Below are 16,553 nucleotides of genomic sequence, written 5' to 3'. Positions count from 1 at the left end.
TATGAATTTACCATGTCAAATTAAAAATAAATTTTTTTTTTTCAGAGACATACTTGAAAGGAAACATAGCACATTGAAAAGAACATTAGATCTGGAGATGAGGGGTTCAAATCTTGATTCTATTACTATTTATTTGTGGTATGACCTCTGGGCCTCAGTTTTCCTCATCTGTAAAATGTGAGGGTTGGCCTTGACAGCTTCTAAAATCCTTCCAGCTCTAAGAAGATGAGCCTATGATACTATGACCTGTACAATTGTAAGAGAGCAATGAATAAAAAGGGAGATATTTCTTATGCTACATTCTTTTCTTGGTCATTTCTGTAGTCACAGTCTATGTAATCTTAACTACGTAATCCTGACATCTGAATTCACAAATTTGTATAATATATAGGTAACATTTGGATATAAGACTAGAGGTATAGAGAAACACTTGGGAAATGTGTTCTCAGTCAGTTAAAGAAAATTAAAGTGCTAGATGGAATCGGAACCAATAGTATCAAATAATTTGAACCTTTCCTAATAAGAATGCCTAATCAAATCTCAGGGAAACACAGACACACAGAGCATCCATATTTCCAACTACTAATATTTTTGGTGGAACTTAAGACACACACAGTAAATAATGATCTTAGTACAATCAAAGCTCCTCTCCCGCCTCCCGAAGGGTCCCCTAGGGAAAGAACATGTCTATTTATAGCTTATTTTAGGTTTTTTTGTGGATTGGGGTGAAGGTAAGTTAGATTAGCCTGGGTAAGTGAGATTTTGTTGTTAGTACACTTCTGGAAATGTTGACCCACTACTGCCTGATACTGGATTAAATGGCTAAAAATAATTTAAAAGGCCCACATTCCATCTAGGTAAACAATTAAGACCAATTTGTCCCCACTTGTATTGCAGGTATCACTGTCTACATACAGGATATATGAAAAAACTTTAAAGAAACAAAGACTTCAATACTGAATCAAAGATTTAGAATGGGAACTAACCCCCTGAGGCCCTCTGGACCAGCCTCTCACATCTTAAAATGAGGTAACTGAAAGCCAGAGAAGTTAAGTGACTTAAAGGTTCAAGGTCACAAAGGTGGTATCAGAGGCAGAATTTAAACCCAGGTGCTCTGATTCCAAATTTAACATTTTTTCCACAGTTGTGGTTGTTCAGTTTTTTTTCAGTTGTGTCTGACTTTTTGTGACCCCATTTGGGGTTTTCTTGGTAAAGATACTGGAGTGGTTTGCCATTTCTTTCTCCAGCTCATTTTACAGATGAGGAAAGTGAGGCAAACAAGGTTAATTGACTTGCCAAGGGTCACACAGCTAGTAAGTGTCTGAGACCAGATTTGAACTCAGGAAGGTGAATCTCCCTGTCTCCAGGCCATGCACTCTTCCACCGTGCCACCTAGCTGTCCCTCTTTCCATGGAATCTTAATCACTTGCTTTGTTCTATATCCTGCTCAAACAGTAGGAGTATATCTACTTGGATGTCTCACAGCCATCTCAAACTCAAGTTGTCTAGCTGCTTCTACCTTCACACTAAAGAGTTGAAAATTGACCCTAGAGATAGTATGGAGCCTTAAGTTGACTAACATGATTGGATCAGGGCTTTAAGAAAAAATCATTTTGGTAGCCACTTTCATCAGTTCCCACTGTGTACAGGATATGGATGGATATATATTGTGCACATACGTGCATGCACACACATATTTTGGGGGAACATAAGATTCTGGAACTGTGGGAAACACTCACAAAGTAGAAACTTAAATTCTGTTTTGGAAACTCCCTCCATAAAAGCAGAGAGAAACTGATCTCTAAGTTAGTCTTAGAAAATTGCATGGGGCCACAGAAAGGTTAAGAAAATGTGTCAGAGAAGACGTCTGAAACTAGGTCTTCCTGACTGCAGGACAGGTCCTTGTTAGAATAATTAGTGTTTTATTCTGAGTGGGGCACATTTAACCCTACCAAAGTTTGGCTCCAAATTACCATGTTTTTTTCATCACAAATCCCCCCCCCCAATTAACCTTCACACATTGTTTCTGCCCTTTCCTGTCTCCCTGCAATTCCGTTTCTGTCATCACAGAAGTGCTGGTAAATGTTTAACAACTGTCTCTCCAGAAAAAAAGTACTCACAGCACATTTTGAAGTTTAATTTGCATTATTATTTTCTTAAATCTAGAAAATTAACAAAACAATAAATCAAACCCTGATTTGTAGGCTTTGCTGATTTGAGGTGTAAATACTCACGCTTGAAAATTTTACATTTAGGCAGAATCAAGGGGGCTCTAAACCAGACACAGGATTCCTTCTACATCTGTTCTTGCTTACTGCACCAACAGTTTAGGATGCTGCCTCTTCTATAAAGCCTTCTGCAAATGTCTCATAAACCTCTCACCAGACTAGATCCTATGTGCTTATTATATTCTAATATATAATATATCAATTTGTGTGGTCTTATCCCCCTACTAGATTGCAAGTTTCTTGAGGCCTTTCCACCTGTGTATTCTCAATGTCTATATACCATACATATGGCAGATATTAAATGCTTATTGAATATGAATTCCTATATAGAGAAAAATAACTCAAGAACATACTTTATGGAAGATGGAATTTTCCCCAGGTCCTACACAAATAGGAAGACAACAGTTTTCATTTATAGAAAACTTTTAGAATTTACAGAGCCCTTTATATGCATTCATATTTAATTATTTCAATAACCCTGTAAGGTAATTAACCTAAGTATTATTATACCTAAATACACACTCAGAGATAAGTTAATTTGACTAGGTTCACAACTAGCAAGTGGCAAAGCTCAAACTCAAGTCTTCTGACTAAGTTCAGTGGAATATCAGCATTCCAGATGTCTAAGTAATCTTTGAGGACTGCACTGATTCTCTACAGGAAGGAGTTAATGGACAAGAGGTCAATCAAGAATGCAATAAATGAAAACAGTGGGGCGTGATCTAACTCAAGGCAAATGGAAGTCCGAGAAGCAAAAAGATGGCTGAAAAGGCAACAGGCCTTGTCAACAGTAATTGCAAACTAAAGGTTTGTTTTCACATATACACTGTGAAAATTACAGCTAGTCCACACCTGCACACATATAGAGTCTTCCTTAAACATGCAGGCAATAACATATAATGGAATTAAGGATGGGCTGTAACCAAAAGAAGACCAAATGATAGTTTAAAACTTCAAGAACCAAAATTTCTCTAGGTGAACTGAGGCAGAGGAAAGATAAGGACCAAGAAAATGAGCAAAAAACGAAACAAAAGTCTAAAAAGATGCCTTACCCCATTATGAAAAATTCATACATTGAAAGGAAGCCCTGCCTTTCAAATAAAATAAAAGTAGCTCTTAGGAAGGCTAAAACAATTTAAAGTTGAACAATGGCCACTGACCATCTGATAATCATTCAAATGCTTCTCTTATGGATTAAAACTATAACAAAGTAAAGATGGGAATCATATTACAGAAAAGAAAATAAAACAAGTTCCAAATTTGACCTGATTCAAATGTGATCTATAAATGCTACACTGCAAGTCAGGAAATCTGGGTTCTAGTTGTGAGTAGATGAACAAATCACTGTAGCCTCTTTATGTTTTGAACTATCTCCTAAGGATTAAGACTATCCCTTAATAGTTCACACAAAGATCTTTTTCAAGATCACAGATATTTTTGCCACTTTGGAAATTTTTACCAATCTTTTCCATATTTATGAGAATCAGATTCTTTGATGCATATTAGCTTCTATAGCCTAAAGAAACACAAAGGAACACATTTCCAATCTTTATAAGCATGTTTACTTGCTCTTAGTGTAATTTCTTTTAGTTCCTAGACCTGAGGATATGCATATGTATTCTTACTCTCTCTGGGATTAATGGGCTGAAAAGTAGAATAAATCTGTATTATGGTTATAGTCTTTATGAGTTGAGAGGGGAAAAGCCACATGAAGATGACTACCTATTGTAGAAAATGAATGAAAATCATATAAACAGTTTTAAGGGCTTTAAAAAGAAGTAGTTGAGAGGGCATGGGTCTTGAAAAACATATGACAACTAAGCACACAAAGAAAGTTGACATCTTGAAAGTTATTTCCCAACTAGTGATTCAGGACACAACAGTGTATCATAAAGACATTACTGATGTATCATGGCAAACCTGGCTTTGCTTGCAGCTCCAGCTTTGGCTCACAAGTGCAGACTTTTCTTGTGCTGGAGTCTTTATCTCACTTTGCTGTTAGTTTACGCCAAGTCACAGGCACGGGGGCATGTGCAAATCCTAATGTGAGTCCTTGAACCCCAGACAAATTGCCACTATCGATGGGTTACGTCTTCATTTCATTTTCTTTCAGTCATGAATAGTCTCCTTACAGAACTCTTTCCCAACCCCATTACCACAAAGGTGTTCACAATATACTTACAAGCTGCTGCTAAATCAAAGCTAAGAAATGCTGATCCAGTCTTTATGAAGTCAGGGATGAAATTACTTATCTTTTGTGCAGCACTAACTTTTGCTTCATACTAAAGAAAAAGTGCCTACAGTTTGATTGGCAATCTACTTACAAGAAAAGTTTAAATTTTATACGTACACTTCACTAATTTTGTTTCTTCATAATTCTTTGACAGCGAACAAACATGCACCTAACACAAGAGTAACCTCTACGAATATGTTATGTCAAAACAGGTCTTGGCGTTTGATCCTATATGCTTTGAATTTCCCGAAGTGCAAGGATGCAAACAATTCCTCTGCAGGCTCTCCTCACCCACCTGTTGCATTACCCCCAATCTCGTGTGTGTGTGTGTGTGTGTGTGTGTGTGTGTGTGCATGCGCGTGTGCGTCTGTGTGTGTGTGTGTGCATATCCACAGTTGGGACCTGGAGGAATTAAGGAGTATTTCCGAGCGTGGAGAAGGACTGCGAGCGCAGCAGGAGAGGCCGGACTAGGACGGAGACGGAGACGGAGGGGGAGGGGGAAGGGCCGGGAGAGTTTGGCGCCGGAGCGTCCGAGCTCCCTCAAGGATCACACCGGGGGCTGGGGGAGCTCGCGCCGGCCAGGGGCCGGGGCGGCCCGGCCTGGGGGTCGAGGCGGGGCCAGGGCGGACGCTCCAGGATGGACCGGGCTCAAGCAGCCTGGGCATCGCGGGGGAAGGGGGTATCCTCGGCGGGCCCGGTCCAGACGGAGGGGGGGGAAGGAGGGGTTCCTCAGGTTCGCGCCCGCGCCGCCGTGGGGGGAGGGGCGGCAGGGGCCCGCACTCACCATGTCGTACACGTTGAGAACCACCAGCTGATTCGCCCCCATCCTCCTCCCCGCGGTCGCCGCGTCTCGCCAGAACGTGGGGGCCCTCCCGCCCCCCGCCTCGGCTCTCTCTCCCAGACAAGCCCCGACGAAGGCCGCTGCTCCCCCCGCCGGCGCTTCGGGGAACGACACCCGGGGCAGACTAGACGTTCAGAGGCAGGACCGCCACAGCATCGGGGGCCTGGGGAGCGCACACGGGACGGGCGGAGACGGAGCCTCTCCCCTGCTAGCAGCACAAGAGATAGCGCGGGTGGCCCGGCCGGCTCCCACTCCTTTGAAGGAGGCAGCTCCTCCTCCCCGAGGCGGACACGTGGGAGAGGCGGGGCCTCGACGAGGGGCGGCTGCCAGGCGTCCCCCTTGGAGGCGGGGCCCGCCCGGCACAGAAGTGGAGCCGGCCTCGGCCACGGCCCCTTCGAGGCCTAAAATGGTGGCCCCATCACCGCCGTCCTCCCTCCACCTTCGGGGAGGAGCTCGGCGAGGAGACTACAATTCCCGGCATGCAGCGCGGGTCCCCTGACACTCCTCCCCTCCCCCGCGATGACTACAGTTCCCAACATGCAGTACGGAGGTCTTTTCCCCGCCTCATCCCAGCCTACCAGATCTCAACGATGACTACTACTATTACTACTACTGCTCCAACCTTCCCCATCCTCCCCACTCCAAAGCAAGCCTTTGCACCTTAATAGATGACAACACCTTACTGCGGTGTTGCATGCTGGTTCTTGAAGTCTTCGTCCTTTGCACCGCTCTAGTGGTGATGTTGGGAAAAGTCTTGCCAGGAAGCCTGCAGCTGGCAGGTGCAATGGGTAGAAATACAGGTGTTCCTTTCACCCGCCCCATACTCTCGAGTCAAAGTGAGAATGCAACCGAACCCCAGTGGCTCTAAATCTCTCCTTTTTTTCTGTGAATAGCGAAAATCTAAAATACAATGCAGCTACGGATCAATGCATGCCTGCGTGCTAGTCCTCTCTACCTCCCCTCACTTTATTCCATTCTTCTCCTTGCTCCCCTTTTCCTCTCTCCTCTGGCCTTGACTGATGCGTATTTGTGATGGTACCTTCTGTTTTATGAAAACTATTCTATTATGATGGAGGAGAGAGAAAAATAGAATCTTCTTTCTCGGAAAAGTCAGGCAACAGGGAGGGTTCAAGGGAATAAAAAAGAAAAACGTCCTCTCCCGGGTTCTTGTCTAGCTGGCAGATCTATTTAGTTGGTTACAATCTAATGTTGTTTGTGAAATACAGTGAAGAACAGCAATCCGGGAAAGTTCATCCTTCTACAATCTAGTTTATAGTTGGGAGCACAAGAAGAATTGGGAAGAAAAGTATGGATGGAGAAAAATAAATCCATTTCTATTGCTGGGCAAACAACCCAATGTAACTTTCTAAGGAGAGTGTTGCTCTGTTTTTGAGGAAATGTTCTTAAATAGCACATGCTGTATTACAGTCAACTCATAAACGATCTTCCAAAAACCAAGAAGTTCCACAGGTTTCTTAAGTTTCTTTGGTGTACAACTCTATTTTTGGTATCGTTGGGTGTTTTTGGATGTGTAAATGTAACTGGATAGGTTTATCCCTCAGTCTTGCTACCCATTCCCATCGTAGGATCAGATGAAAAGATTTCAATTCTAAAAGGATGCTGATATATGTATATATCTATTATACTGTAAACTCCATGAGGCTAGAGACTGTTTTATTTAACGCTAATTTCTCTCAGCTCCTACCATATATTTTGTACATAGAAGGCAAATATTTAATATTGGTTGAATGAATTAGTGACCCAGAAGTGGAGTGGGGGGACCTAGCTGACAGCAAGCCTTGGCACACTAAAAGATTTGGCCACGGATGAACTCCTGTAATTTTCTTGAGTATTTAGAATTTTTTAAAGGACATAATTCAGAAATTTTACCAATACTTAGCATTTTAGAGCTAGAAGGTATGTAAGAGATCATCTGGTTCTACCCTTTTACTTTATAGTAGTGGAAACTGAGACCCAGAGTCACTAAGTGATTGGCCCAAGGTCACAAAGTTTGTTAGTGATAAAGTGAAGACTAGAATTGAGGTGTCCAGGCTCCTGGTCCAGTGATCTATTTATTTCCTATCTATAATACTATTACTTTTGTTGATTGGTATGTAGAAACTTTTAAATGTCTACCTATCCTATTGTTTAGCAAGGCAAAGGTCTGGCCAAGCTTTGTACAATAACTGGAAGGAGGGTCAATAATAATAACTATCATTTATATAGACTATGTGCTCAGCTCAGCACTCAACAATTATTATATAATTTAATTCTCACAACAGCCCCAAGAAGGAGAGAGGTGCTTGAGAAGTAAGAGTCTGAGGCCAGATTTGAACTCTGTTGTTCCTGACTCCAGGCCTGGTGCTCCATCCACTGTGCCACCATTCCACAGCTTTCAAGGGAGTAAGGTCTAGGACAGCAGAGGTGGATCAAGTCTTCCTCCTAGACCAGTTAAAGGCTAGAATTAAATTTCTTTGCCGCTCCTCAAATATCTATACAGGTACAAGTCTGGGTTTGGAAGGAGAGCCATTTCCCTGATTGATCTTAAGACTGAGGTTAGTTTCTAGTTTACTTTTAACAGCTTAGATCCTCCCCATCAAATACTAGTTACACTTTAAAAGGCCAGAAATAAGCAACAGTGATTAAATCCATTTAAGCACAACAACAAACAGGATTTGGGAAAGTTCTAGGGATTAGAATATATTGAAGAATATATAAGAAGGAGTGAATATTTTAGCTAGGAGCAAAATAAGAGTTTAGCTCAAACCTAGAGAGAGAAAAGGATGTATATAGTCGAGGGACATCCTCTCTCAGTAGTTCCTGCTGCGGGGCCCCTCCCAGTTTTGCTTTGTTTTTTTTTCCTTAAAGGGGCCATCCCTTGACTCACTCCTTACAGAGGGCTCTTCGCTGAATGGATGTTACCTCACTCAAAGTGAGAACCTGAAAAGACCTTAGCTTAAAAGGACAAGGGTCTCCCATTGCATCTTGGGCCATCTCCAGTTGTCCTGATGAATATCTGGTCACTGGACACAGATGGCTCTGGAGGAGAAACTGAGGCTGGTGACCTTGCACAGTCCTCCCTCACTCAAATCAAAATCAATTGCAAGTCAAGTGCATGACCTCCCTGATGTCATGGTCCTCTTCGAGAACAAAGGACAAGCACAACCTGTGAATAGTCCAAACTGTCTGAATAGGGACCCAGCTAGCCAGTTCCAATTGGGTCCCTCAGCTCGTTGTCCCCTTTCCCTCTCCCCCTCCCTCACCTTTTCCCCCTCCGTCTTCTCCTCCTCTTCCTCTCTGGGGTTTACTGGCTAGATTTCTTTCTCAAAGACCAAGCCTTAAAACAAAACAACAAAGGAATAGGAAAGCAAATAGTATGCTTCCATTTGCGTTCAGACTCCAGAGTTCTTTCTCTGGATGTGGAATTTCCATCATGAGTCTTTTGGAGTTGGCTTAGATCCTTGCATTACTGTGAAGAGGCAAGTCTATCAAAGTCAGTCATCCTACAATGTGGCTGTTACTATCTACAATGTTTTCCTGGTTCTGCTCATTTCACTCAGCATCAGTCCATACAAGTCTTTCCAGGTTTTTCTGAAGTCCACCTGCTCATCATTTCTTATAGCATAATAGTATTCCATTACATTCATATAACACAACTTGTTCAGCCATTCTCCAATTGATGGGCATCTCCTCAATTTCCAATTCTTTGCCACTACAAAAAGAGCTGCTATAAATATTTTTGTACATATGGGTCCTTTTCCCATTTTTATGATCTCTTTGAGATATAGACCTAGAAGAGATATTGCTGTGTCAAAGGGTACGCACAATTTTATAGTCCTTTGGGCATAGTTCCAAATTGCTCTCCAAAGTGGTTGGATTATTTCACAACTCCACCAATAATGCATTAGTGTTCTAATTTTCTCACATCTTCTCCAACATTTATCATTGCCTTGTTTTGTCATGTTAGCCAATCTGATAGGTGTGAGGTGATACCTCAGAGTGGTTTTGATTTGCATTTCTTTAATCAATAGTGATTTAGAACATTTTTTCTGATGACTATAGATAACTTTAGTTTCTTCCTCTGAAAACTGCCTGTTCATATCCTTTGACAATTTATCAGTTGGGGAATGACTTGTATTCTTATAAATTTGATTTAGTTCTCTATATATTTTAGAAATAAGGCCTATATCAGAGACACTGGTTGTAAAAATTCTTTCCCGGTTTTCTACTTCCCTCCTAATCTTGGATGCATTGACTTTGTTTGTGTTTTGTTTTATTGCTTCATTCTTGTGGTTCCTCCTATTAGTTCTAATTGTTCTTTACATCATGACTAATGGGAAAATATGCTTAATATGAATGTATAAAGTACAGCCTATATCAGATTGCACGCTGTCTTGTGGGGGAGAGGAGTGGGTGGGGAGAAAATTTAAAACTCAAAATCTTATGGAAGTGAATGTTGAAAACTAAAAATAAATTAATTAATTAAAAAAAAAAAAGACCAAGCCTTAAACCCAATTCACTCTGGAGCTCTCAGATTGGGCAACAAGAGGTCCCTGCCCAAACACCACTTAGTGGTTATTCTTTGGGACCTCCTGGCTCAAAGTGAATGTCAATAGTAACTGTTTCTCTTTTGGCCAGCAACCCTGAAGGTCTTCCCCTTCCAATTTGTTTTTGTTTTTTTTTTTATTAAAGGGGCCATCCCTTGACTCACTTCTTAAAGAGGCCTATTCACTGAATGGACGTTACTTCACTCAAAGTGAGAACCTGGAAAGACCTTAGCTTAAAAGGGCCAGGGTCTCCCATTGCATCCTGGGCCATCTCCAGTTGTCCTGATGAGTATCTGGCCACTGGACCCAGATGGCTCTGGAAGAGAAAGTGAGGCTGCTGACCTTGCACAACCCTGCCTCACTCAAATCAAAGTCAAGTGCAAGTCATGTCATCACCTCCCTGATGTCATGGTCCTCTTCGAGGACAAAGGACAAACACAACAACAAATAATGTCTAAACTCCTGCACCTCGAATCAAGCCTCTCTATAGACTGGCTCAAACTTACCTTTTCAATCTTTTCTCATACCTGCTTCCCCTCATATATTTTACTTTCTAGCTAATTGTACTATTTGCCATTCACTGGTGAACATATTCCAAAGTTTTCAACTTTAGTACTATTATTCATTCTTCCCTATGGATGCAATACTCTTCTCGCCATCTCTGTTCTGCTGAAATCCTGCTCTTCCCTTCAAGGCTCAGCTCCCATTTTATCACCTCTTACATGAAATCTTCTCCACCTTCCTTCCTCTCCTACATCCCACCCCCACTCCAAGACACATGCCACAGAAATGATTTCTACATCCTCCTTAAATAGGCACTTTTTCTCTTAAGCACTTAGTACATTCTAATTAGTATTGTATTTATTTCTGTACTTGTCTTATCCTTCCTAGTAAACAGTAAACCCTCTTGAGGTAGGAACCATGACATTAATCTATATATATCTTCCATTATTATTGTTGTTGTTCAGTTGTGTCCAACTCTTCGTGATCCCATGGGCCATAGCACACTAGACCCTTCTTTCTTCCACTATCTCCTGAAGTCTGTCCAAGCTCATGATAGTTGCTTCCATGACACTATCTATCCATCTCATCCTCTGCTGACCCCTTTTCAATCCTTCCCAACATCAGCGTGTTTTCCAAGAGTCCCATCTTCTCATTATGTGGTCAAAGTATTTCAGCTTCAGCTTCAGCTTCCAGTGATTAGTCTGAATTAATTTCTTTAAGTATTGACTCATTTAATCTCCTTACTGTCCAAGGGATTCTCAAAAGTCTTCTCCAGCACCATAAATTTGATAGTGTCAGTTCTGTGCTCTCAACTTTCCTTATAGTCCAACTCTCACAGTCATACATTGCTACTGGAAAAACCATAGCTTTGACTATACGGACCTTTGTCAGCAAGGTGATGTCTCTGCTTTTTAGTATGCTGTCCAGATTTGCCATAACTTTCCTTCCAAGGAGCAAGCATCTTTTAATTTCATGACTGCAGTTGCTGTCTGTAGTGATCTTTGAGACCAAGAGTATAAAATCTGACACTGCTTCCATTTCTTCTCCCTCTATTTGCCAGGAAGTGATGAGACAGTTGCCAAGACTGAGATTTTTTTTATTATTAAGCTTCAAGATAGCTTTTACACTCTCCTCTTTCACTATCATCAAGAGCCTCCTTAATTTTTCTTCACTTTCTGCCATCAGAGTGGTATCATCTACATATCTGAGACTGTTGGTATTTCTCCTGACGATGTTAATTCCAGCTTTTGATTCATCCAGCCTGGCATTTTGCATGTTGTACTTTGCATGTAAGTTAAATAAATAAGGTGACAATATATAGCCTTGTCATATTCCTTTTCCAATCTTAAACCAATGTTCCATGTTTGATTCTAACTGTTGCTTCTTGACCTGCATACAGGTTCCTCAAGAGACAAGTAAGATGATACAGTACTTTTATCTCATGGAGGACTTGCCACATTTTTTGTGATCCGCACAGTCAAAGGCCTTACCATAATCAATGAAGCAGAAGTAGATGTTTTTCTGAAACTCCCTTGCTTTTTCCATAATCCAGCAAATGTTGGCAATTTGGTCTTTAATTCCTCTGTCTTTTCAAAAACCAGCCTGCACTTCTGGTGCACATATTGTTGTACTTTGTTCTCATGTTGCTGAAGCCTAGCTTGCAGAATCTTAAGCCTAACCTTACTGGTGTGTGAAATGAGTCAGCAGTTGTTTCATAATTTGAGTATTTTTTTGACATTGCCCTTCTTTAGAATTAGGACACAAATTAATCTTTTCCAGTCTAGTTGTCACTGTTGAATTTTCCAAATTTGCGGGCATATTGAGTAGGACACTTTAACAGTATCATCATCTTTTAGGATTTTAAATTGCTCAGCTGAAATTCCATCACCTCCACTAGCCTAATTGTTAGCAATGTTTCCCAAGGTCCACTTGACTTCATTCTCCAGGATGTCTGGCTCTAAATCAGTAACCACACTATTGTGATTATCGGTGATGTTAAGATCTTTCTTATACGGTTCTTTTGTGTATTCTTGCCATTCCTTAATTTCTTCTGCTTCTGTTAAGTCCTTACCATATATTTCCTAGCACTTGGCAAAGTGTTATGCATATACTTAATAAGTAAATATTTGTTGAATGAATTAATGAATAGTAGGTCCTTTCTGGGCTCATGCAGAAATAATTTACAATGAAGAAAGACTTTCTGATTAGTAGGTGCCATACTAAACCTTTCCTAAAAATTTTAGGAAGGACCTTCATCATAAGTGATTTCCACACTCCACATGTTACCTTCCAGTTCCACTAACCTTGTCAGGAGCACTCAACCTAAGCCTGAGCTTCAACCTCAGTGTTCACAATTCTGAAGACAGAGGAGAAATTTATTCCCAGTGGTCAGGGGTGTGCCTAACATAATAATAACAGGCATTTATATAGCACTTTAATGTTTGTAAAGCACTTGTAAAGACTCATGGCTACCTTTTGAGGTAGGTGTTACAGGTATTATTAACCCCAGTTTATGAAAACTGAGACTCAGAGAGGTTAATTGGTTATCCAAGGTCACACAAGTAGTGTTAGAATGGAATTTGAACCTAGGTCATTCTGAAACAAACACTTTTTGTCCATGGTCTACTTAGCCACTCTCTTCTTTTCCATCCCTTTCTAATTAAGCCATCCAGTACAACTCTTCCATTTAAAAATTGTGCAAAACTGGAAGCACATTTCTGTTATTGGTAATGCTTAAAAATGCAATATACTTTTTGGGGAAATTGTTGTCCCATTTCTAATATTATAAAAATTAATGTTATAAAAACCAAATTCATACAACAAACTAACTGGAAAGTCTGAAGAATTCTGGTCTTATATGTCCAATCAAAAAGTTACTTTATATGAAGTTCATTTTATTAAAATGCCATTGTATAATCAATTTTTAGAGCTAGCAGTTACCTTGAGATCATCTGGTCCAAACTCCTCTTTTTACAGATGAAGGAACAGCTTGTCTAGTTCTCAGTAACTTAGTCAAAGTCATACAGCTAATGAGCAACAAAACGTGGGCCTCCTTGGCTCTCAAAGCATTAATGATAGTGCCTTCCCTCTGTTATCTCCCAATTTATCATATATATATGTTGTATGTATGTATATGTTGTTTATACAAATTTGTTTACATGTTATCTCCCTGTTTGACTGTGAGCTCCTTGAGAGTAAGAGCTATCATTTATCTTTCCTTGTGTCCCCAGATTTTAGCTAGTGCCTGGAACATAGCAGGACTTAATAAATGCTTGTTGACTGGCCGACTGACTGAGTAGTGCAGAGTTTTCTACAAGCCATCTTTGTTTTAGTGAAAGCAACCTTGAGTTAGAGTTACAACACAGAAATGGCACACAATGAATGATCCTGCCTTATGTCAGTTTCTTTCTTCTATTCAAAAAGACAGAGGATCAAAAGAGTGTTTTCAGTGGAGAACATTTGGGCAAAGATCAAAGGAGGGAAAAATAGATGTTATTGTGGGGGGAGCATTCTTTAGACCAGCCAGTCAGAAGGAGAAAATCAAGGGTGTGACCTCTGTAAATGTGACAAATCTGACATGGAGGCATGAGATATAGTAGCTATTAGGGAACTTGAATTATCCAGGAATCTGCTAATCTATCAAAGTGCACTCTCTCTCTCTCTCCTTCTCTCTCTCTCTCTCCTTTTTCCCTTTTCTTCTTTCCCTTCCAAAAAACCCCAACAATAACTGATAAATCCTTGACTTCTTGACTTACCTTAATGACCCATAAATCTTGTTCAGAGGCTCATTTCTGGATACAAAGAGTGTAGGCATGCACTTTGGAAACCTCTACTTCTCTGGCTCCATCTGTGTGAGACCTGGGAATACCAATGTATGGTGTTTCTGCAAAGCTAGATATTGCTTGCCTTTATAAGCACCCAGTCCCACAAGGCTCAAAATAATATAGTTTTATTCACAAATTAATGGATATAGAAATAACTCATATCCAAGTACCTGAAAGTGAGGATTATCTTTCCCAACCCAAGGAAGACAGCCATCCCTCCGGAGACTGTGTAGTCCTTGTGACTTATAGTTACCCTGGGTGTGACCCTATCATGGGGGGTAGTGAGACCAAGGTTTATTTTTCTCTATCTCTTTCTGCCCCTTCACCTCCTATAGCAGTTTTTAGTTCCCCCAGGCTGATGGTCACACATCACATAGACCTGGCTCATCCAGCTCTTGTGGCTCAGCTGCTAGCACAGTTATCCATAAATGGCCTCCTTTTGCTGGTTCTCACAATTCTAATACTTTTTAAAAGATAGCATCCATTCCCTTCCATAACTGGTACACTTAGACTAAGTCTCAGGTCCTGCCCAATTGTTTTCAGCTCAAAAGTATACTGCAGGCCTCTGTTCTCAGAAAATTTCTTTTGTAAACTTATTTTCCACAGACTTGCACCTACATACAAAGGGTCTCTTTAGGTGGACGTAGGAATAGTTCTGTAGCAAGAGTCTTCCAATCTCACTTGTAGGTTACCCTTCAGCCTACTACTCGTTGGATTAAACAAGAACTCTTATTTAATCTTATCATTTTATTATCACAAACTGTAACTACATGGAGTTCGATGGTAATCCAGGGATATGTTTATATATTTCCTCATTAATAAACAAAACTTCAACCTTTCTCTCAATCAGCTAGGCTCAAAGTCCCCACTAGTTCATCAAACATTATTTATTTAATGAAACAGAATATCTCCTTTCTCAATAACAGTTACTAATCTCTCCATGTATTAATTCTGTCAATCTCCTAGAATTAAACAAAAGTGACTAAATATATAATCTATTAATAATCAAATCAGTAAAAAATAAAAGCATAATTGTTTATAAAGTTTTAGCTGTAATCATGGACAGTCACTTCAAACCCCCAAAATGAAATGACAAATAGCTTCTCTTTCCTTTTGAGAATACACTCCCATACCATTTAGTTCATTCAGAATAAGTAAAGCCTCTTCACAGGAATACTTGCCATCCTTCTTGCATGAAAAAGGTTAAAACAGGCCTATCAAGAAAGTCTCACTGTCCTCTTCCCTCACTATCCAGCTTCTCTCCAGCCAAGACAAAACTCCTGGGCTTCTCTTAAGCCATTACTCTTAGTAGTCTTTCCAGACTCTGTCTTCATAAAATTCTCCTTGTACTGTTTCTCCATAAAATATGAGTTCTAAGAATAAAGAAGTTTTTCTTCATCTTCTTTCTCCCTGTCTCCTTCATAAATTTTTGATAGATCAAAGTTAAAAAAAAAATCTCTCCTTGAATCCGTAGGAAAAAGCATTTATCAGAACAACAGTTACAACTCTCACTCTCTTCTGCTATGCTCTGCAAAGAAAGAGTAATAGTTTCTCTTGAACCACTGTAGTTTCTGTTTTCTATTCCTGGTTTTCTTATGGTGAGTTGGTCCTATTTGTCTTATCCTACCCCTCCCCCAAGACTCATGAAAGTAGAGACAAAGAGATAGGGATAGAGAAAGAAAAAGAAAAACAGAGAAAGATAGAGGCAGAGAGACAGAGGCAGAGAGAGAAGAGACAGAGATGGAGTGACAGAGATAGAAAGACAGAGAGAGATTGGGGGGAAGGATAAGATGATTATTTTCCATTTCCTCAGGACGTCTGGTTGGGGGCTTGAATGAATCATAAGGATTTTTTTCTTCCTTTGAAGATTATTCTTAAACTCCCTAAAAAAGAAGATATTAAAAATGAATCTGGACCATTCGTAGGGTTCCTTGAGCAAAGAATGAACTAATAATGCTGATGTTAGAGGAAAAGAGGCTTGGTATGTAGGGAACTGAGTCATCCACTTAAAAGAAAATTGCCTTAGTGGCCTAAGCATATCTCCTCTCCATTGTCCTATTTCCTACAAGCAAGTTCAAGGACCCTTTCCCTCCCAACCCCCAACTCCCTACTCCACTAGAGTTCACTTGAGAAGAGTTGCTTAAATGGTTTATCAAGATGATCTTGTATTTAGGAAGATGTTAGAAGAGCAAGAGGAAATGATTGGTTTTGCTAAAGCTGTCAAGACCATCATAGTTCTGCAAAGCCTCTGTCCTGAGAAGTTAAAAGCACTTGTCACCTGGTCGCATTTAAAGAGCTATTGAGACCTGAAGATGTTTCTGGGATCTGATATTTGCAAAAAACTATTTTATCATTATAAATCCTCTCAACACTCTC

The 16,553-nt window shown here is 40.4% G+C and overlaps 2 protein-coding genes across 2 annotated transcripts in view; both read right to left on the bottom strand.

Moving 5' to 3' along the window:
* The window catches only part of LOC114049379 (deubiquitinase DESI2), a 45,012-nt gene extending 39,676 nt beyond the window's left edge, over positions 1–5,336 (bottom strand). The window contains exon 1 of the mRNA XM_027870652.1: positions 5,246–5,336. Coding sequence (XP_027726453.1) covers positions 5,246–5,287 — 42 coding nt within the window. The 5' untranslated portion in view covers positions 5,288–5,336. The remainder of the gene's footprint in view (positions 1–5,245) is intronic.
* Positions 5,337–5,434: 98 nt separating this feature from the next.
* The window catches only part of LOC114050108 (cation channel sperm-associated protein subunit epsilon-like), a 190,545-nt gene continuing 179,426 nt past the window's right edge, over positions 5,435–16,553 (bottom strand). The window contains exons 19-20 of the mRNA XM_027871681.1: positions 5,986–6,074; positions 5,435–5,767 (exon numbers count right to left, since the gene is read on the bottom strand). Of these exons, the coding sequence (XP_027727482.1) occupies positions 5,435–5,767; positions 5,986–6,074 (422 nt within the window). The remainder of the gene's footprint in view (positions 5,768–5,985; positions 6,075–16,553) is intronic.

Source organism: Vombatus ursinus, unplaced genomic scaffold (genome assembly GCF_900497805.2).
Source record: "Vombatus ursinus unplaced genomic scaffold, bare-nosed wombat genome assembly UNPS02014798.1, whole genome shotgun sequence".
Lineage (NCBI taxonomy): Eukaryota > Metazoa > Chordata > Mammalia > Diprotodontia > Vombatidae > Vombatus > Vombatus ursinus.
The sequence above is the reverse complement of the archived record's forward strand: the minus strand, read 5'-3'. Positions and strand labels throughout refer to the sequence as shown.